This window comes from Squalius cephalus, assembly GCF_949319135.1.
Source record: "Squalius cephalus genome assembly, chromosome: 2".
In the NCBI taxonomy this organism is placed as follows: domain Eukaryota; kingdom Metazoa; phylum Chordata; class Actinopteri; order Cypriniformes; family Leuciscidae; genus Squalius; species Squalius cephalus.
Genome location: NC_137123.1, coordinates 7,567,691 through 7,595,649, shown reverse-complemented (window position 1 = coordinate 7,595,649; position 27,959 = coordinate 7,567,691). Strand labels below are relative to the sequence as shown.

At 38.6% G+C, this 27,959-nt stretch overlaps 3 protein-coding genes across 4 annotated transcripts in view; all 3 read left to right on the top strand.

The window, feature by feature from the left end:
• Positions 1–6,311, top strand: part of LOC307154527 (polymeric immunoglobulin receptor-like) — a 104,577-nt gene extending 98,266 nt beyond the window's left edge. The window contains exons 3-5 of one of the 2 annotated variants that reach the window (XM_079864540.1): positions 4,650–4,964; positions 5,061–5,387; positions 5,925–6,311. In XM_079864540.1, the coding sequence (XP_079720666.1) occupies positions 4,650–4,964; positions 5,061–5,387; positions 5,925–6,028 (746 nt within the window). In that variant the 3' untranslated portion in view covers positions 6,029–6,311. Of the gene's footprint in view, positions 1–4,649; positions 4,965–5,060; positions 5,388–5,915 lie in introns of both variants that reach the window. The other variant, XM_079864539.1, reaches the window with a different exon arrangement.
• LOC307154495 (polymeric immunoglobulin receptor-like) lies at positions 4,389–22,403 on the top strand. The gene is made up of 9 exons (XM_079864499.1): positions 4,389–4,419; positions 17,857–18,045; positions 18,211–18,546; positions 18,900–19,214; positions 19,311–19,637; positions 20,199–20,339; positions 21,179–21,274; positions 21,508–21,551; positions 21,650–22,403. The coding sequence occupies exons 2-9, from the start codon at positions 18,006–18,008 to the stop codon at positions 22,010–22,012; spliced, it is 1,662 nt and encodes a 553-aa protein (XP_079720625.1). The 5' UTR covers positions 4,389–4,419; positions 17,857–18,005; the 3' UTR covers positions 22,013–22,403.
• Positions 22,404–24,982: 2,579 nt separating this feature from the next.
• Positions 24,983–27,534, top strand: LOC307154537 (CMRF35-like molecule 5). Its single transcript, XM_079864551.1, has 4 exons — positions 24,983–25,145; positions 25,264–25,584; positions 25,895–26,221; positions 26,657–27,534. The coding sequence occupies exons 1-4, from the start codon at positions 25,106–25,108 to the stop codon at positions 26,761–26,763; spliced, it is 795 nt and encodes a 264-aa protein (XP_079720677.1). The 5' UTR covers positions 24,983–25,105; the 3' UTR covers positions 26,764–27,534.
• The last annotated feature ends 425 nt before the right edge of the window (positions 27,535–27,959 follow it).

Sequence of the window (27,959 nt, the reverse complement as noted above, 5' to 3'; positions counted from 1 at the left end):
AACTATGTTTTCAGTGGTGTATAGACCTTACATAATGAACCGTTATGTTTTTATTACCTTAGAATGAGCCTTGTCTATCTACACACACCGCAGGTCCGCTTACATCGACATGTTTCTACAGTGGCCCTAAACGGACAAACACGTTTCGTCACTATTGCTGTTCTTTGTGCAAAGAAGCTAGCTAAAGTCAGCGAATAAAACACTGACACAATGATGAACAAAAACAATAATATTCGCAATAACATATCGTTTTAATAAAGTAAACAAAATTTCTTAATTTATCTTTGTAAAGAAATCTCATTGGTTAACTGGCCACTCTGTGCTGTCTCAAACAACGTCATATTTTCCTGTCGGCCACCGTAACTTCTGTTTTGCTGCAATTTGCAGCCTCACCACTAGATGTCGCTAAAAATCATACACTGCACCTTTAAATAGAACCTTAACGACAGGGCCTAAAATTAACACTCACCTCTTTTTTGCACTTGAGTGGACAAATTCACACACAATTATGTCTTAGACTTTCTCAACTGTTTACATTTACTTGTGCCAGTATCAGTATATTAGATCTGTGCATTCACTCTTAAAGTGACAGCAGCCATATTGCTGCTGCTGTCTGTGTTTTTAATGGTAATCAAACAACAGGACAACGAGAAAATCACTCCCTGCTCTTGACTGAATAACTTCTGTAACTTTAGTAAGGATTATAAGGATGTTTAATTTATATAGTGAAGACTATGCAGTGTTATTTTACATTTGCTTCCTTAATTCAATTGCTGTAGGCTACCTGAAAACTACTGTTAGATCTTCCTGAACAACCTGTAAAGCACTGTTTAATTCATTTGTATCTGTTATTGTATTTATTTATGCTTTTGCTTGTAATTTGATTATTTGTTCTTCTATTTTATTACTGACTGTTTACTTGTCTTTCATAATGTTTGAAATGTATATTAGGCTTGTAGTTTTAGCTGTGGTATTGACATAGGAATAGAGAATTGTTAAATTTCACTGGTATCTACAATTTTAATGTCATTAATTCCTGTTTTTGCAAAAACAGTTTCATGGCCAGAAAAAAAATATATTTATGGCCATTACATTTTCTTAAGTCACCGGCCATAGACAGGTGTGGCAAAAAGTTAGTTTTAGTCCCTGTTTAAAGAGTTCTGTCAGGTGATTCATACACTGTAAGATCTAGTCTTAATAATAAAAAAAAAAGCATGCAAACCGATTGCCTTTAAAAAACAAGTGAAGTGAAATAGGAATAGTATGTTTTACTAACAAATGCTTAGATAATATAGTGCACTTACACAAGAGTACTGTTACTAAAAATACTAATAATAATTGTTACCATTGTTGTGTTTTGCATGCTGAATGTTGAGGTCTGTGTGTGACTCAATCATGATCAATTGCAAAATATTTTCACAAATTTTGAGAGATTATATCAACCCAATTAAAAGTTTCACCATTCACCTTGTTTGACTACATACAGCGCAGCACAGACCGATCGCCGGCTGACTTGAAGCAGTGCATGCCGGTTAGAAATTGTGTCTGACTTGAGAAAGCTCCGAATCCACGTTACTGTGTCTGTGACGTATGCCGTCAAAGCACGCGAGAGCGATTCGAGAGCAGCCGAAGGACTCAGCCAGGGCAGTTTCTCCAGAGCGACTCTGATGACGACACAACTGATCCATGATTGGCCGGATTCACCGCATGACAACGATCAAGTGTGTTTCGTGTTTATCTTCAGTTCCACTAATGCTCTCAAATCTGTTTTTATATAGCAGTAAACGCTCGTTTCATTGACAGTATAGGCTAATTTAAACTCTATTCTTGATCACCGCGAGATGCATGCCGGTTAGAAATGTGTCCGAGTGTGGTTCGACTCGCTCTGATATCATGCTGACCTATGTCAAAAAAACACAGTTTCTCTCTACCAACTGCGCTGATCAAAAGCTCGATGGGAAACGACTTGCTGACGACACAGCTTAATGCTCATTGGTTTAAACAGCCGTGATGTATTGATCTCTTTTAAAATGTTTGATTTTAAAACTCTGATATTGTGATTTTATGTGTATATTATGTGTGATTATTCCCAAACTCTCTGACAGCACAATCTGTGATTGTTGTCATATTTCTAAAAAACATATTAAGAAACGTGTCTGTATTAAAGTAAAAATGATTGATAAACATGTATTTCGAATGGAAATAAATAACAGTACTTTGGGTGTCTTGTTCATCATATTTATTTTCATATAAAAGCAACAGAACTTAAATTACATCCAGTTTATTAGCAACACTGTACATGACTGTGAATCCCGCGATCTCCACCATTGATCTCGTAGACGTCTGATTCACTACGAGGAGAGAAAACTGTCCGGCTTGCCTGTGCTTTTTTCACTCCGTCTCTCACTGACGTTTCTAGTTAACTCATTAATTAATTTTAGCATTAACATTCTTTTTTAAGCGGACTCAAACGAAATATGTACATTGTAACAATATACTCACATTACTAACACAGTATAAATGTTACATTGACTAATTTAAGACAATCAGTTTCCTAAAATGAAGTTAAATCAGGTTTTAATTCAGTGCAGGGTATTATCACAGTAACATACTGTAATGTAGATTACGGTAAAGAACTGTAAATTGTTCTTGTTTGGATGTTTTTAAAGGTGTGTGGTGTTTTAACAGCATAATTGTAGTTGATGATTATACTCTTGTAAATTTACAGGTTTACTGGCAACCAAAATTGCCAGTAAGTTAGGTTACTGTATATTTTACAGTAATTTTGTTTACCGTGTGCGCCAGGTGTCCCGTAGCTCTTGGGCCATCACGAAGGGCCGGCCGCTCTCACTGCGCTCCACGGATTGGAGCCGCTGGCGATGATGCTCAGGGGTGCGGTCGACCCGCTGCAGGATGGCCCGTTTCAGGTCGCCGTAAACCAGGAGGTTCGGGACGGCAGTTGCATTGATATCTGTTCCTCTCCGAAGAGCAGAGTGATGAGGTCCACCAGTGGGCAAGTGGCCACTCACACGCCTCAGCACTCTTCTCAAAGAGGTCCACTAAGGCCTCTGGAATATCTTGTGGCCCTATTTTGGTCAGAGGCACGCGAGCGGGGGTGGAGGACACTCTGTGGCCCGAATCTCACGGATCATCCGGCTCCGGGACGTTAGCAGTCCTCTTGCTCCGCATGGATGAGGGCTTGGAACCGATGCTCCTGATCTTCCCTCAGATCCAGGAGTGCTTGGTGATGTTCCAGACGGAGGCCCTCAAGCAACTTAATCAAATCCGCTAATGGCGAACTTGGCGGGGATTGCGTTCTTCTCCTCCCCAGGTTTCGGCACCAGTGCGACTGTTGAACTTATTCAATAATTTTCTCAACAAAACAAACACTCGCACTTCTCACACTCCAATATAACAACAGTTGTAGTTCCAGACACACACAGACAGAAGTTCGCCGGCTTTATCCTGTCAATTCTTGAAATGAGAGACAGCACTTGACCTACTTACACTTGACCTCTCCTATTGTCGACTGCACTGAAACAAACCCCTCATCAAAAACACTTTATTAAATGCTTAAGTCAGTTGAAACTTTAAACATTATGGTTCTGATAAACTGTGAAACTAAGCCTTTGAAATAATAAAACTTTCTGTGAAAAATACCTGTAAAATAACACTTTATATTGAGTTGTATTGAGTTTATATCTCTGTGCAATCTCTCTCTCTCTCTCACAGGGGAAGTGGGTGTCTCTGACACATTCAGCTCTTCATGTTAAACATGTAACCAGGAAGGAAACACTCAAAACTCTTCAGAACACACATCGAGAGCTTCAGAAGAACTGAATCTACTAACAACAGAGAAGATCATTTAATAAGAGAGAAGAATGAAGATCATCTGGACTTTCACTCTGATGATGATTCCTGGTAAGAATCTGAACTCAAGTTCTGTTCCAATAATAAATATAATAATAATAGAGTAAATCATGAAAAACACCACAGAATTGAATAGGAGAGTATTCCTCTTCAGTTCATGTTGTTTTATTGACTGTTGAGGAAAGTTAATTTCTGTGTATATTAAAGTGTTTTAATCCTGGTTTGTTGTAGGTGTCGTGAGCTCCATGAGTGTGACAGGATATTCAGGAGGAGGAGTCACGATCAAATGCAAATATGATAAAGGATATTCAGATTATATAAAGTATTTTTGTAAAGGTGAATGGTCAGAGTGCACAGACAGAATCAAGACTAATATTAAAGATAAATGGGTTCGGTCTGGAAGATTCTCTCTGTATGACGACACAAGATCAGAAGTCTTCACTGTGACCATCAGAGATCTGAGAGAAGAGGATTCTGACACGTACTACTGTGGAACTGAAAGGGTTGGAAAAGATTTATACACTGAAGTGAATCTGGAGGTTTTAACAGGTGAGTAACTGAGACCCTCAAACTCATGATGATCTCCACAACATCACGATACTAATACTGATATAAATACTGTGATTTAATACTAATACTGATTTAATCCCTAAAATATGGCAGATAATCAGTAACTAGGTTAAATACACTGCCTTTTTTGTCCCCTAGTGTGTGTGTGTATGTCTCACTAATGTTTGTGTTTATCTTTGAATAAAAATGAACACTACTGTGTTCAACAGGTCATCAAATCAGGACAGTGAGAGGATATTCAGGAGGAAACGTCATTATAAACTACAAATATGGGATGAAACACACAAATCATTTAAAAAGCGTCTGTAAAACTGCAGATCAGTGTTTTACTGTAATAAACACTAACAGAACAGCAGAATGGAAACATGACAGACGATTCTCCGTTTATAATGACAGATCTGCAGGACTCTTACTTCTGTTTATCAGAGATCTGAATGAGAACGACTCTGGAGAATATAAGATTATAGTCAAAGTTTCTGAAGATTACAGTTTCTTCTCTGAGTTTAATCTGGACATTAAGAAGGGTGAGCTGCTTTCAGTCATTTATGCATTATTTGACAGAATCCATGAATATATCTGGTGATTGTAACATTGCTGCACTTTATCTGGATCTTAAACAGAGGATTGTTGTGTGAAGAGCATCAGTCTATCAGCTTCTGCAGGAGGATCTGTGAACATCAACTGCAAATACCCACAATCCCACATTCGTGATGTGAAGTTTCTGTGCTGGAGATCTGGAGCTGATCTCTGTGCTAAAGAGACGTCTGTGAAGGAGAGCAGAAGATGGAGGGATGAGGGAAAGATCCGGCTGTATGATGACAGAGAACAGCAGCTCCTGACGGGAAGCATCAGTCATGTGACTGAAGAAGATTCAGAATACTGGTGTGGAGTTCAGTCTGATCAAGGACACAAGATCTTCATCACACGAGTCCTGATCAATGTTACAGGTACAGATGCAGATCACTGTGTGTTATGTGTCATGTTTGCAGCTGGTTCTGTTTAAGCAGGTTTAACCACAGGTTTATTATTAATGTTAGATGTTCTTTCTGTTCAACAAAGAAAAACCACAAACAGTTAAAAAGAGGAAGTATAAAAACAAACTACAGTTTATATGTTTGTAGTTTATGAAGGTAAAAGTGCAGCTTTGTGTAAAACAATGATTCTGTTCTGAACAATGAGAAACTGCGTCCTTTTACCACACTTTTACTATAGTTAACTCCAGTTTAACAGTGCTCATCAGTCACTCTGATATACTGTATTATTCAGTGTGAAACCACAGGTTTCAGTTCTGGAAACTCAAACTAACAGCTCACGATTCTGTGTCTGTGTGTCAGCAAACATGAATTCTGGGTAATGAGTGTGTGAATGACATCAGTAACACGTATCATGAGAAAAGAGATGAGTTCTGTGTGTGAAAAAAAAAAAAAAAAAAAAACATCCTTTAGAAATTCATTGTTTTATTGTTTTATATACAGATGTTTTAGAAACAACATCACCACCATCCTCATCCTCATCATCTTCATCATCCTCCTCCTCTTCCTCCTCCTCATCAGTTGAATCTCCGCAGCTGAGAATGTGTATAAAATGATTATTTTAAAGGACAGACAGATATGCAGTAAACAGGGTCCAGGATGAACACTGAGAACTCAATAAGACACAGACTGTGTGAACAGATGTTCTTTAAACATTTTATGAAGATTATATGTTTCCTCTTTTTTCCTGCTTGCTGCAGTTGCTCTCTTGTGGATTGAACTCTTAACACATTAGCTCATGATTTTCTGTAAAACTGCTTTGAAACAATATTTACTGTGAAAAGCGATGTAAAAATTAAAACGCCTACGCCTTAACAACTTTTATATTGTTTTCTCTGTTTCCAGACTGAGTAAAGTAAGGAAGTGTTGTGTGTAGTCGATCAAGAGGAGATTTTATTCCTAAATTTGTAATTTTTTAAATGAGATATTTCTTTGTTTATTTGATTTAGTATTTGTCTGCTGCCTGCTTTCCTAGAAAGCTTGTACAGAGGCTTCTGGGTGAATGAGAGATGGTTGGCCATAAAAACATTCCAGACATCCCAAGTCTCCCGGAAGTTCCGGGAGTCTCCCGCATGTTGATAGCGGCTCTTCAGAGTTGGACACACATACTCATGGGAAACGTTAAAAGCTTTTGGTTTTAATACAAGTTTTATAGATAAAATAAATGTTTTGTACAGTGATGTCGAGAGCATACTCAAAATTAATAGTGGCTTATCCACTCCTTTTAAAGTTTTTAGAGGAGTGAGGCAGGAATGCCCGCTCTCTGGGATGCTGTATTCGCTAGCAATAGAACCTCTGTTACAACAATTGAGAAAAAATGTACAAGGTTTTAATTTGCCTAATTTCAGAAAAAGTCTCTCTGCATATGCTGATGATATTTTAGTGTTTGTTAGTCAACAGAGTGATGTACAGCTTTTAATGAGTGTACTTGACGATTTAAAAAACTGCTCTCTGCTAAAATTAATTTGGAAAAAAGTGAAGCACTGCTAATAGTAGATTGGAAAAATGGTTCTTTGTCCCTTCCTCCTGGTTAAGTATGGAAGAAAGGAGGCTTTAAATATATATACAGTATATATATTTAGGAGATGAAGCAACTGTGCAAAAACATTGGGAAGGAACTCTTGAAAAAGTTAAAGGTCGACTCGAAAAATGGAAGTGGTTAATCCCAAATATGTCATATAGAGGTCGAACTTTAGTTATAAATAACTTAGTAGCTTCCTCTTTATGGCATAATTGAACCTGCATTGATCCTCCTTTGCGTCTCTTAGCAGAGATTCAAGCGATTTTAGTCGATTTTTTCTGGGACAAGTTACATTGGGTTCCTCAGAGTGCATTATTTTTACCCAAAGAAGAAGGAGGACAAGGATTGGCACATCTTGAAAGTAAAGCAGCAGCTTTTCATTTACAGTTGTTGCAAAGACTTCTTAATGGTTCAATCATTTCAAGATGGAAAGTAGCTGCGTGTAAAATACTACAAAATCTTGGAAATTTGAAAATGGACAGAAATCTTTCCTTTATGGACTTGTCAAAACTGAACCTCAATGGATTGCCTATTTTTTAATCGGAATGTTTTTAAAGTGAGGAACATGTTCAAAGTGCAAAGAGAAGGACATTTTGAGTCTCTTACTGGCTTATGGCTTCCTTATATGGATTGTTTTAGACTGAAAAGGTTGTTTAGTTTATTATATTATTTAATAGTTTTAATGAATCTTTTTCTATAGACGTATTTATGATTGGTTTTAAATATGTTAGAAGAAATAGGTTTATTTGTCAGTGTTTACATTTTCTTATAGGTCAAGCAAAGCTGGCAATCTATACGAGTATGTGGCAGAAAGAATACACATTACAGGGCTTAGGCCCAGGCAGTTTGCAGACTACGCCACGATGGGACTTTCACCCAAAGAATTCACTATTTTGTTCAACCAAGGCACTCAAGTTCGTTGATGGATAGCCAGAGACAGTGGTCCAGTACAAAAAAAAAAAAAAAAAATTTCACTTTTAAACTCAATGAACACACACACACACACACACTATTCACTTCACTCACTATACTCTATTCGCAATGCACACACACGAGAGAGGAGGATCCATGAAAAACACCCCAATCACACGTGTCAAATTTCACACTCACACACCGCAAGAGAAAGGACCACACTTGGTGAACACGCAGCCACAGCACACACCAAGGGACCCGCCACCACAGAGGACACTGCTCCCACTGGCAGTTCTCCGCACCTGGACAAAGGACAGATACGTGGAAGTTAAACAAAGTTATACACACAAAAATTACAATAAACAATGTTTAATAAGCCACCCGTTCTAAAGCCCAAGGTGGTACTGGGGTTAGCACTATGAACAGAGACTCACAATCACACAATAAATCAAAATAAACAGTTAAACTTGGACAAATCACATAAAAGGTCAAACAAAAGAAAAATCACAATTAGGCCAATCCTCTTGCGTATCAGCAGCAAGAAAAGGCCTCCATACAAGAGTTCAAAGAAATAAATACACAAAACAAAACAATTAAAGTGTTGTCAGTCCATCAAACACACTCTACCCTCAAACACTGATTCACAACAAAGACAGGAAGAAGGATCATTCTTGGTCGCGTGTGGAAAGGCAGCCATGCACAACGAAAATCCGTGAACACGTAACGTTAAAAGCATAAGCAAAGGCTGGTGAAAGAGCTGCTGCCGCACCGGGGATTCTATAGCACGAAACATTCCCTATAAAGCCTGGAACACACCAAGCCGACGCCGACGAACTAGCGCTGATGAAAGCCGACTGTGTTGTTGCCTCGCGACGGGGTTAAAAGCGGCACCTGAACACACCGAGAGAACTACTGCCGACTGTTAGCTAGAATGCGCGTTCTGCGCCTGCGTGTAAATGAGACAACTGTCTATTTCTGAAGATATATTCGTCTATATTCGTCATTCAAAAACGGAAACCGACGCTGCGGCTGCAGATACACACACCGTAAACAAAGCAGTGCGTGCTTACCGTTTTGAATATCAATCCTGCTAAACACTTTCTTTATTCCACTCCTCTCGTGTTAATATTGAAATATTCGCCAAGGAACACTCAGGTAAGATGACGTAACATTATAACAGCGTCTATCTGGACCGTTTTGACTTCTTTGCTCGCTGTTTTGCTATTATTCACTCAGCTGACTCGTTCACTAAGCTGAACAGCCAATCAGAGTTCCCTCTTTCGCCGACGGCCCGACGCCGATTCAACATGTCGAATCGGCCGTTACAAAGCCGACGAGGACCAATTTCAGCCGACGGTGTGGAACACACTGAGAAGATTTAGTCGGCCGACGCACGGAAACTGCCCGACGGCCGACCGTCGGCTTGGTGTGTTCCAGGCTTAAGCCCACGTTATGAAGTCAACGAGTGGAAAGAGAAACGAAGCTAACCATACCTGCGACGCTACAGTAAAACAGATAACCAAGGCAGACGTCAGGTCGCTGGGCAGGGAAACAAGACAACAAGTCACGTACCGGTGACAACACTTGTCAAAAGAAAAGTCCTGGTTTATAAAGGGGTTTAGCCCTCGCGATTGGCTCAGCGTTAACTGCCCAGAACCACTCACAGCTGCAGCAAATAAGTGTCACTAAAGCCGAGTTCAGACTGCACGATTTTCAAAGTAGTCGGGTCACTGTTCTGTTCACACTGCGTGACTATCTGGGGTAACATTCAGTTGCTGGTGTGTTCACACTGCACGATGCATCGGCGACAGGAGGTTTCACACTGCATGACTTTACAAAAGAAAGAATCGCCGACAACTTCTGTCTGGTCCGCAAACTACGTTTCGCAACCAAACACACTCGAGAAGTGATAAGGAAATAACGCAAAATCCAGCGTGCGTAAGACCGCAGTTCTCGCGCGAGACTGAAATTGTTATTAAAAATGATAGCCTGCAAGAAGCTTGCAATCCAAATGATCTGTGCACTGATTTGCAGCGAAAAGTAGAAAAAGAAAACCATATTATGCATGAGGAAATGTCTGGGAAGACGAGGGGAGCAAGGACTGTGTGTTCTGCAAAGAGAGTTGGGGGTAAATAAATAATTTTGCAATGTGCTGCTGTTGCTGCTGGTCAAGCAAATGTTTGTGCTTTGTTTCTGTTTGATATAATTGTAAATATATCTATTAAAATACTGATATTGTGGCCTATAACTCCCCGCTGCTCTGTATCTTGCTCTCTCATTGGCTGTCGGTCATCGCCGATGTAGTTCTCAGTCAGAACACTTTTCACACAGCAGGATTTTGAATCGCCGACAGGTCCAGATATTTAGCAGATATTTAGCATGCCAAATGTCTCATGGGTGACTCGTCGGCGACTCGTTGGCGATTCTCTCAGATCGCGTCTTTGCTCATTCACACTGCGTGATTGTCACTCGCGTGAACGAGCACCGATTTGCCTGTGATTTCGGGCTTTTGTCGGCGATTTCTCAAAACCTGTCGGCGAGCCAAAATCGGGGCTAAAATCGTGCAGTCTGAACTCGGCATTAGGGAAGTATGAGCCAGACAGCTGCATATCCTGCTACAAGTAGAAAAAACAAGATAGAAATGGGTGCAGATCAAGATTTTAATATTCTGTTTTTATCCACAGTTAAATCCAGAATACTCATTGATATTCGTTTTTATAGTTCCATGGATGACGTTATCACATTTGAAATGAAATGGTGTAAGAATGAGGCTCTGTGCTCTGTTATTGATGGGAAAATATTTTTTTTCTCTTCTGCTAATGTAGAAAGTTTTTTTTTTTTTGTAGTTCTTTGTGCTATAAAAGGTAAATGCAAAATTGCAAATTGGACATTGGACACGGGGTTCGGTTTGTCACTGATCCCGGTGTTACGATGGAAGAGGCTCTGCTTGCAGTTGGCGAACAGGTTGGTTTTGATAATATATCTCACGCGTCTCGAATGAACAAAGCTGCAGTTGTTTTTTTGAAAGACGAACGCTTGGTTCATAATTTGATTGAAAGCGGGGTATTTATCAATGATTTATTTGTTCAAGTTTCGCCGTTATCAGTGCCGTCGACTAGAGTAGTTGTCTCAGGTGTACCGCCTTTCATTCCGAACGAGCTGATTGAGCAAGAATTGCGTAGGTTTGGAAAATTTGCAAGCGGTTTAAGGACGGTGACGCTAGGGTGTAAAGATGCGCGTTTAAAACATGTTATCTCACTTCGTAGGCAAGTGTTCATGTTCCTAGATTCTCCAACACAGTCTCTGGATGTATCTTTTAAGATAAAGTATGGAGGAGGTTATTATACTGTGTATGCAAATTCAGGGAGCATGAAATGCTTTGAATGTGGTGATGTGGGTAGGGCTGTGCGATATATATCGTGAGATTGTTATGCGCATCTCGTCAGTAAAGCCGGTTCCTTGATTAGTAGTAAATTACCATCACCTGCTTTCAGATGGAGCGGCATTTACTACAAAGATCCGTAATTAACTGACAAGCTGAGCCATATCGCATTAATATCGCGGACGTATCGCCAGTAATAATTAATGCGATATGGCTCAGCTTGTCAGTTAACTACGGCTCTTTGTACACAGCAACAACTCCAGTTTTAAATTAACCCCTTACCTGACAGGGATCACTGGTGATCCCAGATTATTTTAGTTCAAAATATGTTTGAGCTTATATATCTCAATATTAATAACAGTCTGGTTAATTTTGAGTCTTGAACTATAAACTCTCAAGGGTTGGCTTTCTAAATGTATGTGTGTTATGTTTCTATTCAGAATTACTTATGAGCAGTAACCTTTTTATTTTGGGCATTTCATGTATGCAGCACTTGCCAAAATTGGGGGTGATGAGCAAGGGGTTAACACTCCTGGGAGTGTATGAGTCCACACTCAAGAGTGTTTAAGTTAATGAGATAATTAAGTGATTAATTTAGTGATGATTGAACATTATTGAAGACTCCTGATGTTAACAAGCAGAATCACTGAAGGAGAAAATCGCAAATTGTAAGTTACCATTAAGGTGATGGGTGTTTGCTTTAGTTGGGCTCTAGACCATTATATGTGTACTTTAGATTTTATTTGGCTGCTGTATCTGAGTTATAACTGACAGATAAACAAAGAAAAAAAAAGTGGTCTGATGGTGTTGGTTATATTATGACAATCATCATTTGAACTTGATCACTGAACTCATTAAAATCCTTCTTTCTGACTTCGATTTATGTTGTTGGTTAGTGAATCTGCATAAATGCCCAGAATTTTTGATATAATATAAAGGATTTCTTAAAAGTTGCTTAAAAAAAAAAAATTAGTTCTTTTAGGCACACACAGATGTCAAGATTCAGTCTATGCATCTCAACAATGGTGAGGAGCAGAATATTCAATTAGGAAAAGTAAATTACATAGACAATTCAGATCATAATTTATTCATACCGCAATGCATGATGGGAGCCATTAATGAGTTGTGATTGGTGGCAGCCACTGCAACATGCTTTATTATTGTCATCATTGTTGAGATTCACAGGCTGATTATTGATGTCTGTGTTTTAAACGAATTTATCTGAATGTCTTTTGATCAGAACAATGTTTATTAAATATTTAGAATTATAAGTAAAGTACTGATAATCATAGGCTGTAGAATCATTAAACTGCAGCTAACAAGTTAAACCAAACTATCTCAATAAGTTTCCTTTTTCAGATCACAGCATGATTATGTCAAAACATAACCCACACTATAAGATAGATAACATTTTACTTTGTTCATTTAACTGTTATAAATCAATAACAGCAGACAAACAACAGTAAATATTAAAGTAAACATATAATGGTCTAGAGCCCAACTAAAGCAAACACCCATCACCTTAATGGTAACTTACAATTTGTGATTTTGTCCTTCAGTGATTCTGCTTGTTAACATCAGGTGTCTTCAATAATGCTCAATCATCACTAAATTAATCACTTAATTATCTCCTCAGCCCTAAATGCCGCTTCATCTGAAAGCAGGTGATGGTGATTTACTACTAATCAAGGAACCGGCTTTACTGATGAGATGCGCATAACAATCTCACGATATATATCGCACAGCCCTAGATGTGGGACATAAGCGTCTTGCTTGTCCGCATAGAGTACAAGCTGAACGCGCAGATAATAATATTGAACAAACGCATGAAGTTGATCAGCAAGTTGTTTTACCCTCTACTAGTAGTATGTCTACTGCTCAGGGAGATCGAATGCATAGTGTAATTAATGAGAATATTGAGGCAAATCGAGATGATAAGGGAGATGATGTATCTTTGGAGCAATCAATTTCTGGTAAGAGCGCTGTGGTAATTTCAAAAAATGGAGAAATTACAGGGGAACAAGTCAGTGAAATTGAAGCCACGGGTGAAAGTGTGCCTATTGAAGAGATTGCTCTTGCTGCATCTTTGTTGAACGTTGGGAGTCAGGTGGAAAGTGATGCAGAAGAGATGGAACAGGAGGAGACAGAGGGCGAAGGATTTGATGGGTCAAGTAGAGCGAAAGATTTGTACTCCTTGGAGGAAATTAATAATTTCCTGGATAAAACGTTTGGACAGTCAGTCAAGGTTGATGAGCATTTTGATGACACAGAAAAATCCATAAGGTCTGTGGCAATATTACAAAAGATGGTTGGTTTTGAGTTGTTGGATGAACGGAAACGTTATAGGTTGAGGAAACATGTCACGGGACTTAAAAAGTTTTCGAAGTCAAACAAAACTAGAAAAGGTAAAAAAGCTCTAGTAAAAAGTAAGTGATGCAGCCTTGTTCATGTTGCACTTTTTGCATAGTTTTTTTTCTCTGTCTGTCCCTCTTTTTATTTTTTTCTATGGGGAGTTTAAGAGTGGGCTCTTTAAACATAAATGGTGGGAGAGATAGACAGAAGCGAGAAATGGTTAAGGAGGTACAAAAAATAAATAAATTAGACGTAATCTTTTTACAAGAAACCCATAGTATAACGAAAGATGAAGTTGATTGTGGATTGTCTTGGGGTGGTCAAATTTTTCTAAATCATGGGAGTAATGTGAGTGGAGGGGTAGCAATACTTTTTTCTAGTAACTCAAAAATTCATGTTTTAAGTTCCTGTGATTTAGTTAGAGGTCGAGGTCAAATGGTTAGAGCCAACATAGAGGGTTCAATCTATTGTTTTATTAATATTTATGCCCCTAATATTGGGACTGAAAGAATAGATTTTTTTAATAATATAAAGAAAGCCCTTGAGTTAAATGATTTTGACTATCTAATTCTAGGTGGGGATTGGAACTGTACTGTTGATTTTAATAATGATAGGCTTAGTGAGGAGCCACATTTACAGTCTAGCAGGAATTTAAAAAGTTTATTGGTTCAGTTTGACCTAATAGATGCATGGAGAATTAAGTTTCCCAATGAAAGGCAATATACATGGGTCAAAATCTCAGAGGGAAGAGTGAGTGCAGCAAGGTTGGATAGATTTTATTTGTCACAAGGACTTCGATCAAAATTAACCGATAGCGTAATTAGACCAGTTGGGTTTTCTGATCATCACCTTATTACTGTAACTTTTTTTTTTTAAACAAGAGCTTAGTAGATCTCAATGGCTTTTTAATAATAAATTGCTTCAAGATGAAACTTTTTGTAGGAATTTTAAAATTCTTTGGCAGAAGTGGAAAGAAAAGAAAAATTCTTTTGAGTCTTTAAATAAGTGGTGGGAAGTTGGAAAGGCCCAAATTCGAATTTTTTGTCAACAATATACTTCTTTTTCTTCTGTTGTGTTAAAACAGGCCATAAAGGAGGTTGAGGAGACCATAAGAAAGATCGAAAATGGCCTTTTAAATGGTGGGGAGGCTGAAAGCAATGACACGTTGAAAGCTAAAAGAGTGGAGCTGAGTTCCTTGCTGCAAGAGAAAGTTAAAGGGGCCCTTGTGAGGTCAAGATACATTCAATTAAAAGACATGGATGCCTCAAGCACTTTTTTCTTTGATTTGGAAAAAAGCAGTGTGAAAGATCAGCGTATGACATGTCTGAGATGTCCAGATGGGCATGTAACAACAGATGGAGGTGAAATGAGAAGATGCGCCACTGTGTTTTATACAGAGTTGTATGGCAAAGAGCATTGTGATGAAGAATGTGTACATGAACTCTTAGAAGGTCTGCCTAAGCTTAGTAGAACTGAACAAACTGAGCTGGATAAAGGAATAAGCTTGGAGGAACTTACCATAGCTGTTAATCAGCTGACCTCAGGGCGCTCACCGGGAATAGACGGACTCAGCATAGACTTTTTTCAGCACTTCTGGGGGACTATAGGATCTGATGTTCATGAGGTCCTGATGAGCTCTTTCGAACAAAGCTTGCTTCCAACATCTTGTAGAAGAGCCGTTTTAACATTACTTCCTAAAAAAGGAGATTTATCTCACCTAAAGAACTGGAGGCCTGTTGCGCTTTTGTGTACTGAATACAAAGTACTTTCTAGAGCTCTGTCCAATAGGCTGAAGCCTTATATTGGCTTACTTGTGCATATGGATCAGACCTATTGTATCCCAGATCGGACTATAATGGACAATTTATTTTTAATAAGAGATGTATTGGATGTGTGCAAGGTGTATGATCAAAATGTTGGACTTTTATCCCTGGATCAAGAGAAAGCTTTTGACAGGATTGATCACAGGTTTTTGTTTTCTGTTTTAAAAGCTTTTGGTTTCGGAGAGAGATTTATAGGCTGGATAAGTCTCCTTTATAACGGAGCATCATGTATGGTCAAAGTGGGGAGGGGACTTAGTAGACCAATACCAGTGGAAAGAGGAATAAGGCAAGGTTGTCCTATTTCAGGACAACTGTATTCACTGGCTATTGAACCCCTTTTATGTTTGTTAAGGAATAACTTGAATGGACTGAGGTTACCAAACTGTGAGTTCGACTCCCCTTTAGTGGTGTCAGCATATGCTGATGACATTAATATATTTATAAAAAATGATGATGATATATGTACAATAGTAAAAGCTTTGGAGTGTTATGAGAAGGCTTCCTCGTCAAAAGTCAACTGGGATAAAAGTGAAGCTTTACAAGTGGGAAAGTGGGAAGATGAAAAACTACCTTGTTTACCTGGAGGTTTAAAGTGGGGGAAAAATGGATTAAAAGTGTTGGGTATTTTTTTTGGCACACAGCAATATCAAGAAAAGAACTGGGAGGGAATAATGGAGAAGGTGTGTGCAAAAATGTCCAGGTGGAAGTGGTTACTGCCACAGATGTCATACAGAGGACGTGTTTTAGTAACAAATAACTTGATTGCATCCATGTTATGGCATAAATTCATGGTGTTAAATCCACCTAAAGCACTGATTGAAAGCTTACAGAGGAAAATTGTAGATTTTTTTTGGTCAGGCTGTCATTGGGTCAGAGCTGCAGCCCTTTATCTTCCTCTTTGTGAGGGGGGTCAGGGACTTGTTGACTTATCTTCACGGATCGCGACCTTTAGATTAAAGTCAGCACAGAGATATTTATATGGGAATGGGTTGAGGTGGCATGGAACTGCAAAGTTGCTTCTACAGAAGGCAGGGAGGTTGGGATACAGTAAGCAATTTTTTCTGATAAAAACTGAAGAAGTAGATTTTGGAGATTTAACATCTTTCTATGAATCAGTTTTACATGCTTGGCAGATTTTGAAGTTCTCAAGAGATTTAACTGCGATGCCTGGAATGTGGCTCTTTGAAGAGCCTCTTTTTTTTAATGATTTTATTTGCGTAAAGTCATTAAAGTCTGCCAGTCTACGTTTAGCACTGAGAGAGGCAGGATGCACAAAGCTAGGTCATCTCTTTAGAACTGGGTCAGTTGGCCAATATAAGATCTGAGAGATTGATTAAAAAAATAGTGGACGAGGTCTGTGAGTCATTGCCACAGTCACTGAAAGCTTTTGCCAGTGATAGTGATGTGTTGGGTCAGTGGGAGGATGGGTGTGAATATGGTTTCCCCAACCTTGATGTAGCTCTAACAGTGGAAGAGGGGCTTGGCATAGAGAATAGTTTTCTGTCTTTTTCAAATGTACAGCTGGGGTCATTTGAGGAGCTGGGCAAGGAAAGAATGTATATTCTGTGTGTGAAAATGCTCCATATGAGATCTTTGGAGGTAATGAAACCATCAAGGTGGTTTGATTTTTTTGGGCCAGATCAGTCTGTGACAGGCTGTTGGAGATCTCTGTATAAGTTACCAGTCGATAAACGAACAGGAGATCTCCAATGGAGGATAATACATGGGGCCATAGCCACCAACAAACATGTGGCACATCTAGATCCCAGTCAAGGGGTGGAATGTCCCTTTTGCACCCACGATGAAACTTTGGTTCATTTGTTTTGTGGATGTTGTAGGTTAGGAGAGTTGTTTCATTTATTAGAGCAGTGGTGTTTGAGTTGGGGAGAATCTTTTTCTTTTCATTTGTTTATTTTTGGACCAAGGTATTCGGTAAAGAAAAAACAAACACATGTTTTGATGAATTATGTGTTTGGAGTGGCTAAACTTTCCATATGGCTTTCAAGGAAACATATGATTCAGAAAGAAGGGTCAAAAGAAGCAATTGGGGTGTTTTTAGGATTATTAGCAGCTCGCCTTAGAATTGAATATGCTTATTATAAATTGACAAACAATGTACAGTCTTTTGCTGAAAAATGGTCTGTTGCAAATGTTCTTTGTGATGTTGATGATGATGGAGAGATGGTTTTATCTTTTTAAAATTACAAAGTGTGTGTAGGATTAATGTAATAATGTTGAATTGAATGTTAAAGTATGAATTAAATGATTTTTTTCAATCAATCTGTGTCTCTCTCTCTCTCTCTCTCTCTCTCTCTCTCTCTCTCTCTCTCTCTCTCTCTCTCTATCTCTCTCAATCTCTGTCTCTCTCTCTCTCTCTCTCTCTCTCTCTCTCAGGGGAAGTGGGCGTCTCTGTCACATTCAGCTCTTCATGTTAAACATGTAACCAGGAAAGAAACACTCAAAACTCTTCTGAACACACATCGAGAGCTTCCGAAGAACTGAATCTACTAACAACAGAGAAGATCATTTAATAAGAGAGAAGAATGAAGATCATCTGGACTTTCACTCTGATGATGATTCCTGGTAAGAATCTGAACTCAAGTTCACATCACAGAAGAACAGAGATTAAATAATGAATAAAAGTCTTAATCTTTAACTAATATGGTGACATTTCCTTTAAAACACTTTAAAATGAATCTCACTTCAGTGTGTATTAAAGTGTTGAATGAAGATGCTGGTTTGTTGTAGGTGTCGTGAGCTCCATCAGTGTGACAGGATATTCAGGAGGAGGAGTCACGATCACATGCAGATATGATGAAGGATATACAGACAATGCAAAGTATTTTTGTAGAAAAAATCAAGATGTACTACAGAATGGATGGTGTTCTGACCTCATCAAGACTGATATTAAAGATAAATGGTTTGATGCTGGAAGATTCTCTCTGTATGACGACAGAAGTTCATCAGTCTTCACTGTGACCATCAGAGATCTGAGAGAAGAGGATTCAGACACGTACTACTGTGCAGTTGATATATATGCATTTAAAGATCCCTACACTGAAGTGAATCTGGAGGTTTTAACAGGTGAGTAACTGAGACCCTCAAACTCATGATGATCTCCACAACATCACTATACTGATTGTATTGACTGCTGTTCACACGTGAAACTCATTAGCCAGACAGTAACATACTGTAGTGTCGGCCCAGATCCGGCCAGCATTTGGTATGTGTGGATTATACACAGCCCAGTTGTGGGCCGGATCTGGGCTGACACTGTTTCTGTCTGAGTACAAACACCATTAACAACCTTTTTGTCTCCCGATGTACGATTTACACTCATAATCTTGACCGGCATTGATAAATGTTGCAGCAAAGTGAGCAAAAATGTGTTTATATTGAGAACAAAATGAAAAACTATCTGGGTTTGACTTTAACAGGTCATCAATTCAGGACAGTGAGAGGATATCCAGGAGGAAACGTCATTATAAACTACAAATATGAGATTCAAGAAGAGAATCCTGTGATAGTCGTCTGTAAAACTGCAGATCAGTGTTTTACTGTAATAAACACTAACAGAAGAGCAGAATGGAAACATGACAGACGATTCTCCGTTCATGATGACAGATCTGCAGGACTCTTACTTCTGTTTATCAGAGATCTGAATGAGAACGATTCTGGAGAATATAAGATTATAGTCAAAGTTTCTGAAGATTACAGTTTCTTCTCTGAGTTTAATCTGGACATTAAGAAGGGTGAGCTGCTTTCAGTCATTTATGCATTATTTGACAGAATCCATGAATATATCTGGTGATTGTAACATTGCTGCACTTTATCTGGATCTTAAACAGAGGATTGTTGTGTGAAGAGCATCAGTCTATCAGCTTCTGCAGGAGGATCTGTGAACATCAACTGCAAATACCCACAATCCCACATTCGTGATGTGAAGTTTCTGTGCTGGAGATCTGGAGCTGATCTCTGTGCTAAAGAGACGTCTGTGAAGGAGAGCAGAAGATGGAGGGATGAGGGAAAGATCCGGCTGTATGATGACAGAGAACAGCAGCTCCTGACGGGAAGCATCAGTCATGTGACTGAAGAAGATTCAGAATACTGGTGTGGAGTTCAGTCTGATCAAGGACACAAGATCTTCATCACACGAGTCCTGATCAGCATTACAGGTACAGATGCAGATCACTGTGTGTCATGTGTCATGTTTGCAGCTGATTCTGTTTAAGCAGGTTTAACCACAGGATTATTTTTAATTTGGGTGTTCTTTCTGTTCAACAAAGCAAAACCACAAACAGTTAAAAAGAGGAAGTATAAAAACAAACTACAGTTTATATGTTTGTAGTTTATGAAGGTAAAAGTGCAGCTTTGTGTAAAACAATGATTCTGTTCTGAACAATGAGAAACTACACTTTCTAGTCCTAGTCAGTGGTAAAAGGACTAAACTAGTCCTTTTACCACACTTTTACTATAGTTAACTCCAGTTTAACAGTGCTCATCATTAACTCTGCTGTACTGTATTATTCAGTGTGAAACCACAGGCTTCAGTTCTGGAAACTCAAACTAACAGCTCACGATTCTGTGTATGTGTCAGCAAACATGAATTCTGGGTAATGAGTGTGTGAATGACATCAGTGACATGAATCATGAGAAAAGAGATGTCAAGTTCTGTGTGTGAAAAAAACATCCTTTAGAAATTCATTGTTTTATTGTTTTATATACAAATTTTCCAGAAAAAACAACACCATCTTCATCACCATCATCAACATCATCACCAACATCACCACGTCCATCATTATCATCATCATCATCATCATCATCATCATCATCATCTGCTTCTTCCTCCTCATCAGTCAAAGCTTCATCGTTCACAGGTGTGTCCAGAACTTCTACATCACTGGCGTCTCTAAACACATCAGCAGGTGATCTTGTGCTGAGATACAAACATGTGATCAGTGGGTGAAGCTTGTGAGGAGGCTGAAATATATTATTAAACATACAAATAAGCTTTTTTTCAACTCTAAAATAAACAATAATATTACATTTAATACATTTTAAATAGTTAATATGTAAATAATAATAATAATAATAATAATAATAACCCAATTATTCTAGTTAGCATACTGAGTTGAATCTGCATTTTGGTGCTTTGTAGCCTATCAAGGAAACAGCAAACCACGGTGTCCTCAGAGGCTCAGATGTGAGTCTATAGAGACTCTTGTAAGAGTAGGGGGAAATCTGGAATTGCTTGTCTGGAGAGACTGTTTATGATTTATGGGGATTATTAAAAAAATGAGTGAGTGGATTTTCACGATGGTTGTTTACACACACTGTGGACACACATCTGTGTTCAACACCTTATAAAAGTAAATTTTGCATACTAGGTCCCTTTTTAAGTTTTGTGAAGGAGGGCCACTGGTAGGGAGCCTTTGAGATGTGTTTATAATCACTACGATATGGTTTTCAGCTCAATAAGACTGACTGTAAAACATGTGCTTTAGGTATGGGAATTGTATATTTTGTGTTTTGATTTTTGGGATATGGTCATTGGGATACTTTCTGGGCTATTTCTGACTGGTCATTGGGCTTTTTTTGTAACACAGACGTGGCATCCCTGAAATCCAGTATCATGATCTGGTCAATCCTACTCCAAACGTCAATTATCTGATCTGATATTGATCATATTCTCAGATGATTTCTCCTGTGTTTTCAGGCTCTTCTCTGATTGTTCCTCTGGTTCTGGTTCTTCTGGTTCTGATCATCGCTGGACTCTCATTACTGTTTCTCTGTAAGAAGTATCAGTCTCAAGGTAAAACTCATTCTTAACTTATTTAGAAGCAGAAACTCTTTATTTATACTGAGATTAAAACAGATTCATAGATTTATTGATCTGTTTTCCCACTTTCCGTCGCCACCTACAGGCTGCAACGAGACATGAGTAAAAGAGATATTTGATGATGTGTGAAAATATTTATTCAAGGCACAGTTGTTGAAATGTGATATACACTAATGTCATTAATTTAGGACACTTATTTTTGGCAGGTGGTGATTCGTCGTCTCAGACTGGACCAGGGAAACATGAAGTTGTGAGTCCAGTTACTGTATAAAATGTTTAACTAAATGTCTAATGCCTTCCATCCTTGCAATCTTCAGAGCTGTAAACAATTTCTCTGTCTCTCCTCAGGTTTCTCACACTGGTTGTGATTATGAGGAGATTAAAGACACTCACAAACAATTACCCACAAACCCCTCTGATTCTTCTGACACTTTTTATGCCACTGCCCAATTACCCACAAACCCCTCTGATTCTTCTAACACTGTTTATGCCACTGCTCAATTACCCACAAACCCCTCTGATTCTTCTGACACTTTTTATGCCTCTGCCCAATTACCCACAAACCCCTCTGATTCCTCTAACACTGTTTATGCCACTGCTCAATTACCCACAAACCCCTCTGATTCATCTAACACTGTTTATGCCACTGCTCAATTACCCACAAACCCCTCTGATTCATCTAACACTGTTTATGCCACTTGTAACAGGTAGAATTAGGTACTGTTCCTTTAAGGCGGAACACACTCTGTTACTCCCTCACTGATGAGTGGACAGTCGGGATGAGGAGCGCGAGCTGTGAACATCACATGTGTGCGTGTAAAGCCTGTTTTATATGTATGTTGCTCTTACCCGGTTTTATTTGTATTCAGTAACGCAGTTGTTAGTGGAGTGTTTTGCAAACTGCCCATGTGTGCGTGGGATCGACGACGCTGATAATAAATAAACACTGTGGAATATCAGATACGTGAGTCTAGTCTTACACTTGGCTACTACCATTCAGGCAAGCTATCCAGCCCCTCTGGTTAAAGCATTACACACTGCCCAATTACCCACAAGCCCCTCTGTTTCTTCTAACTGCGTTTACACTACAGTTGAGAAAGCCACCAGTGACTCTCAGATTAAATAGATGTGAAATTTGGGTCAATCTGTTCAATCAGCTGCTGATCAAATCATCACAATAATTTTAATTTACATCACTGATGTCCGAAAGAAAGTTCAATAGTGGAGTACAAAAAACGGAAAATAAAAAGGTTAAAAGAGCAACGTGACCAACATATTCTGAAAAAATACCTATTTTGGCTGGATAATTCAAGGTATATATATATATATGTATGTATGTATATATATATATATATATATATATATATATATATATGTGCTGTAATTCTACAGTGCATTCTATCAATTCAGTTCTGGCACCTCCGTCTAAACATACTGTACAACGTGACGTATGCATTATGCAGCTGGATTTTCTGGATACTTTGTTTGATTGTCACCATTGTTGAGATTCATATGCTGTTTCTTGATGTCTGTGTTTGTCTAAGTAATGCCATAGATTCAAGTTTTTGTGCACCAAGTATTTTTTTTAAAACCTATTTTAAATAATAGGTATTTGATAAACAACACTGCTAGATATACTATAAAATCAAATGACTTCTGTTATGAATAAAACAATATTAAAAACACAAGTCCTATATAATCAAAGCATTAGATACTGCATAATATCAGGGATTAAGGAAATTACATAATGACGTAATTACATAATGACATCATCAATAAACAACCAACATCATCTGATCTCATGGCTTTCTTAACTACAACAATTGTGCTTTAGAAACACACAAGTATAGCAACCAAAGAAAAGTTTACATTAAAGAGTCAAGGGTCAAGAGTCCAACTAAAGCAAATGCTAACCACCATCGTGGTGACTTTAAAATACAACTATTGATTTCATTAAAACGGATATTAAATTAAGCTGTCATCTACATGTTGCTTTATAAAGCTTGCAGTTGAACTGGGAATGCAGGGAATTATGTTGCTTTGCTGTTTTCCTTTTTAATTGTTTTGTGGCTGTGGTGGCAGACGGTAATATCTGATATTCTTTCCACTTACATCTCTGTTGACGTTAGTTTTGGTTGTAGTGCCGGTGTTTCTTGATCGTAATTAATACAGCAACTACTGTTTTAGTGTCGGCTCTCATTTTAACGGCCTGATAAATTGGTTGTGAAATTGTTTGCAAATGTGATATTCATGGATTATCGAAAGCTGAAATGCACAAAAAAGCATAACTTTAGCTTTTGCTCTAATAATGTTTATTTCAGAAAATTGACTCCCCACTGATGTAATAAAACATGAACATTTTGGTTCTGAAAAAGATCTTGTATAATACTTGTGAATATACTTGTGAAGTATTCCTGTATACTTTTTTTATTGAATTCTGACATCATGACATTAATTCATTTATGTTTGTATCAAAGCAAATGAAGTTGATGTGTTTATTCAATCAATTATTCTTTTATGTTCATTTTATTTATTAAAAGGTGTATATTTTCTGTGTATGTTATACTATATTCATACTATTAGTATATGTTAACCACGACTACTAATATTAATCTAGCTAATTAGTACTATGATTTTTTTAAGTTCACTGAAATGTGATAACTCCTAACACTAGTTTAGCAATGTGACAGGTGACAATGTGACAATGTGACTAGTTTCGTCCAGCGGGACAGGGTGGGAAGCCAAGCTCCAAAGAACTGTGCAACGCTGGAGAGGGGGGTGTGGGCCGAGGAGGAAACGTCCTTGCCCAAAATGCCCAAACATGGAAATGCCCAAACATGCAAGACAGCGATTGTGCCCATCAGAATCCGAAACCAGTTGAGTGCACGGGCGAGACATCTTTAGAAAAACGTGCCACGCGCTAGCTCTTTTGTGAGAGGAAAACTCGTCTCAAAGAGTAGAGATAAGTCGATGATCTCAGGATGGCTTGTGCAGTGAAGTGAAACACTTGGCTCTGAAGCAAAAACATATCTGCATGTTGCCAGCGTACTTCCTTATATACCCATGAGGTGGGGCGGAGTTACGCCATGCAAATTCCGCAGACCCATGGCATTTTCTTGCCATTGGCTCGTTTTGTATTCTCGAAGGTGAGAGGCTTTCTAAGCGAAACCCCATTCGTCGTCACGACGTAACGTCTCCGTTCCCTACTCAGGGAACGAGGGTTATATTCGTAACCAAGACGTTCTCAGTAAAACTCAGCTGAGCTTTATTTTTATGGAGGACTTAATCACACTTTCAGCCTTTCTTTAAATTTCTTAGTAAATGACAACAAATTAAATTAAATATAAAAATGATAAATGAAGGATAATTGACAATTAATTAATATATGCTGTGTCAATCAATCAGCTGTGTTTTTACTTGGTCGCCACGGGCTTGTTTGGGGAATTTTACTGGCCTTTATCTATTTTTCATCTACTTTCACTATCAGTATCTTTAAACTGAATATGATGCAGTGAAGCTGAGTGAGGATTGGGGTGATGTGCTGCCACGACCTAGTGACAGAGTGTTCTGCCTCTGTGTGTTCATTAACCATGTGTGAAGCATTAGTTTCACTTCCCGGTTTCTCCCCCCCCCCCCCCCCCCCCCCCCACACACACACACACACATTCACATGACACATTCAGCTCTTCATGTTAAACATGTAACCAGGAAAGAAACACTCAAAACTCTTCTGAACACACATCGAGAGCTTCAGAAGGACTGAATCTACTAACAACAGAGAAGAACATTTAATAAGAGAGAAGAATGAAGATCATCTGGACTTTCACTCTGCTGATGATTCCTGGTAAGAATCTGAACTCAGAGTTAATCATGAAAAATAGATTTACTGAGATATTTGAAAGTTCATTTCTGTTCTGTCTTATGAATGTATTCGTTTTGTATTTAATGCTGGTTTGTTGTAGGTGTCGTGAGCTCCATGAGTGTGACAGGATATTCAGGAGGAGGAGTCACCATCAAATGCAAATATGATGAAGGATATACAGACAATAAAAAGTATTTTTGTAAAGGACAGTGGTCAGAGTGCACAGACCAAATCAAGACTGATATTAAAGATAAATGGTTTGATGTTGGAAGATTCTCTCTGTATGACGACACAAGTTCAGCAGTCTTCACTGTGACCATCAGAGATCTGAGAAGATGGGATTCTGGGAAGTACTACTGTGGAGTTGATATATATGCAAAAATAGATTCCTACACTGAAGTGAATCTGAAGGTTTTAACAGGCGAGTAACTGAGACCCTCAAACTCATGATGATCTCCACAACATCACGATGCTGATACTGATATAAATACTGTGGTTTGGATTTGACCCCTAAAGGATGCCAGATAATCAGTAACTAGGGCAAATACACTGACTTTCTTTATCTCCTAGTGTGTTTATGTCTCACTAAAGTTTGTGTTTGTCATTGAATAAATATGACAACTACTGTGTCACAACTAATGCTTTTTTAGTCATTTATGCATTATTTGACAGAATCCATGAATATATCTGGTGATTGAAACATTGCTGCACTTTATCTGGATCTTAAACAGAGGATTGTTGTGTGAAGAGCATCAGTCTATCAGCTTCTGCAGGAGGATCTGTGAACATCAGCTGCAAATACCCACAATCCCACATTCATGATGTGAAGTTTCTGTGCTGGAGATCTGGAGCTGATCTCTGTGCTAAAGAGACGTCTGTGAAGGAGAGCAGAAGATGGAGGGATGAGGGAAAGATCCGGCTGTATGATGACAGAGAACAGCAGCTCCTGACGGGAAGCATCAGTCATGTGACTGAAGAAGATTCAGAATACTGGTGTGGAGTTCAGTCTGATCAAGGACACAAGATCTTCATCACACGAGTCCTGATCAGCATTACAGGTACGGATGATTTTCTCAGTGATATTAATCATAATGCAATTAAGAAATAATTAATTTTGTATTACTACAGTGTTTGGCATTGCAGCATTAGTGTGTTAGATTGGACATGTATTACTATATTTTTTTAAACTGCAGTTTAACAGCTTATCAGTCACTCTGCTATACTGTATTATTCAGTGTGAAACCACAGGCTTCAGTTCTGGAAACTCAAACTAACAGCTCACAAAGTGTCTGTGTCAGCAAACATGAATTAACTCAAACTAACAGCTTGCAATTTTTCTAATTGTCTGTGTGTCAGCAAACATGAATTCTGGGAAGTGAATGTGTGATAGACATCAGTAAACATGTATCCTCACCATTAGAAAATGATGTCAAGTTCTGTGTGTGAAAAAAGCACCTTTAGAAATTCATTGTTTCATTTTTTATATACACAAGTTCCAGAAGCAACATCACCATCACCATCATCCTCATCATTCTCATCATCCTCATCCTCCTCCGTCTCATCAGCTGAATCTCCACAGCTGAGAATGTGTATAAAATGACTCATTTAAAAGGACACGCAGATGTGCAGTAAACAGGGTCCAGGATGAACGCTGAGCTGCAAGTGAGACACAGACTGTGTAAACAGATATTCTTTAAAACATTTTATGTTTTTTTTGTTTGCTTGCCGCAGTTGCTCACTTGTGGATTTAAGACAGTAATGTGATTTTCAGTAAAACTACTTTGAAACAGTATTTAATGTGAAAAGCATTATACAAATAAAACAATCAGACTTTTAACAACCCTTAATAACGTCATCAAACACAATCACAAAAGACTGTTTTCAAACAAGTTTCAAACACTGCTGACTATCCTTTTGTAAGACTGGAAAAACGTCTCAGTTATGTATGTATCCCTCGTTTCCTGAAGGAGGGAACGGAGACGTTACGTCAGAACAGACCGACGAATTGGGGATCGCTTCGAGAGACCAGTCAACTTCGAATGTAACTAAACGAGCCAATGAACATTGGCATGCGAGGTTTGCATCTCACACAGTTAGGGCAGTACAACATATGTAATTTCCAGGAGCCTCTGAAACAATATCAGCACGGCCTATGTCCTGGCCTTGAATGAATTCAAGCAGTTCAACACTGAATACGTTCCTCTGTGAGGCGTGCTTTCTGGTTGACCGAGTCCAGCTCCATACAGAGATAAAAAAGATCCTCTGCACAGGGGAAAGTTTGCTCTTTTCCCAGTTGACCCGAAGTCCCATGACCAGTGACTCTCCGCTGCTTGTGCTTCTGGTTCCTGCAAATAAACATCTGTGTCACGCTACTCACCTGTGTTGTCTCCTTCTGTATTATGACAGTTACTTTGCCACACTGATGAGACAGAATGCCCTTCAACCGCACCATTGGCTGCCGTCCTTGGACAATATTGTATTGCAATAGGTAATACATTAATGTTAATACCAAATCAAAACAAGTAAGCACATCATTTGTAGTTGAAAGGATTTAATGACAATATATGTTGTATGGTTACACTTAAAATAGTTACAAAATAGATGTATTAGATGATGATAAATTATACCATTAATTGTACTCAGCATATATGTAGAATGTAACCTGAGAGAGAGAGAGAGAGAGAGAGAGAGAGAGAATGGCTTTAGAAAGAGAGAAAGAGAAGAGAGCCAAAGAGCAGGCCCCAAGAAAAGAAAGCCCAGCAGAGCAAAGAAGAGCCAGCGAAAAGTAGAGATATT

What these genes read in the sequence shown, in the direction of transcription:
- LOC307154495 (XM_079864499.1), top strand. Translation starts at nt 18,006, where the DNA reads ATGAAGATCATCTGGACTTTCACTCTGATGATGATTCCTG. An exon ending in TAATCTGGACATTAAGAAGG is followed by an intron (nt 19,215 to 19,310) that starts GTGAGCTGCTTT and finishes GATCTTAAACAG; the next exon opens with AGGATTGTTGTGTGAAGAGC. An exon ending in TAAGAAGTATCAGTCTCAAG is followed by an intron (nt 21,275 to 21,507) that starts GTAAAACTCATT and finishes TATTTTTGGCAG; the next exon opens with GTGGTGATTCGTCGTCTCAG.
- LOC307154537 (XM_079864551.1), top strand. Translation starts at nt 25,106, where the DNA reads ATGAAGATCATCTGGACTTTCACTCTGCTGATGATTCCTG. An exon ending in CACTCTGCTGATGATTCCTG is followed by an intron (nt 25,146 to 25,263) that starts GTAAGAATCTGA and finishes GGTTTGTTGTAG; the next exon opens with GTGTCGTGAGCTCCATGAGT. An exon ending in AGTCCTGATCAGCATTACAG is followed by an intron (nt 26,222 to 26,656) that starts GTACGGATGATT and finishes TATATACACAAG; the next exon opens with TTCCAGAAGCAACATCACCA.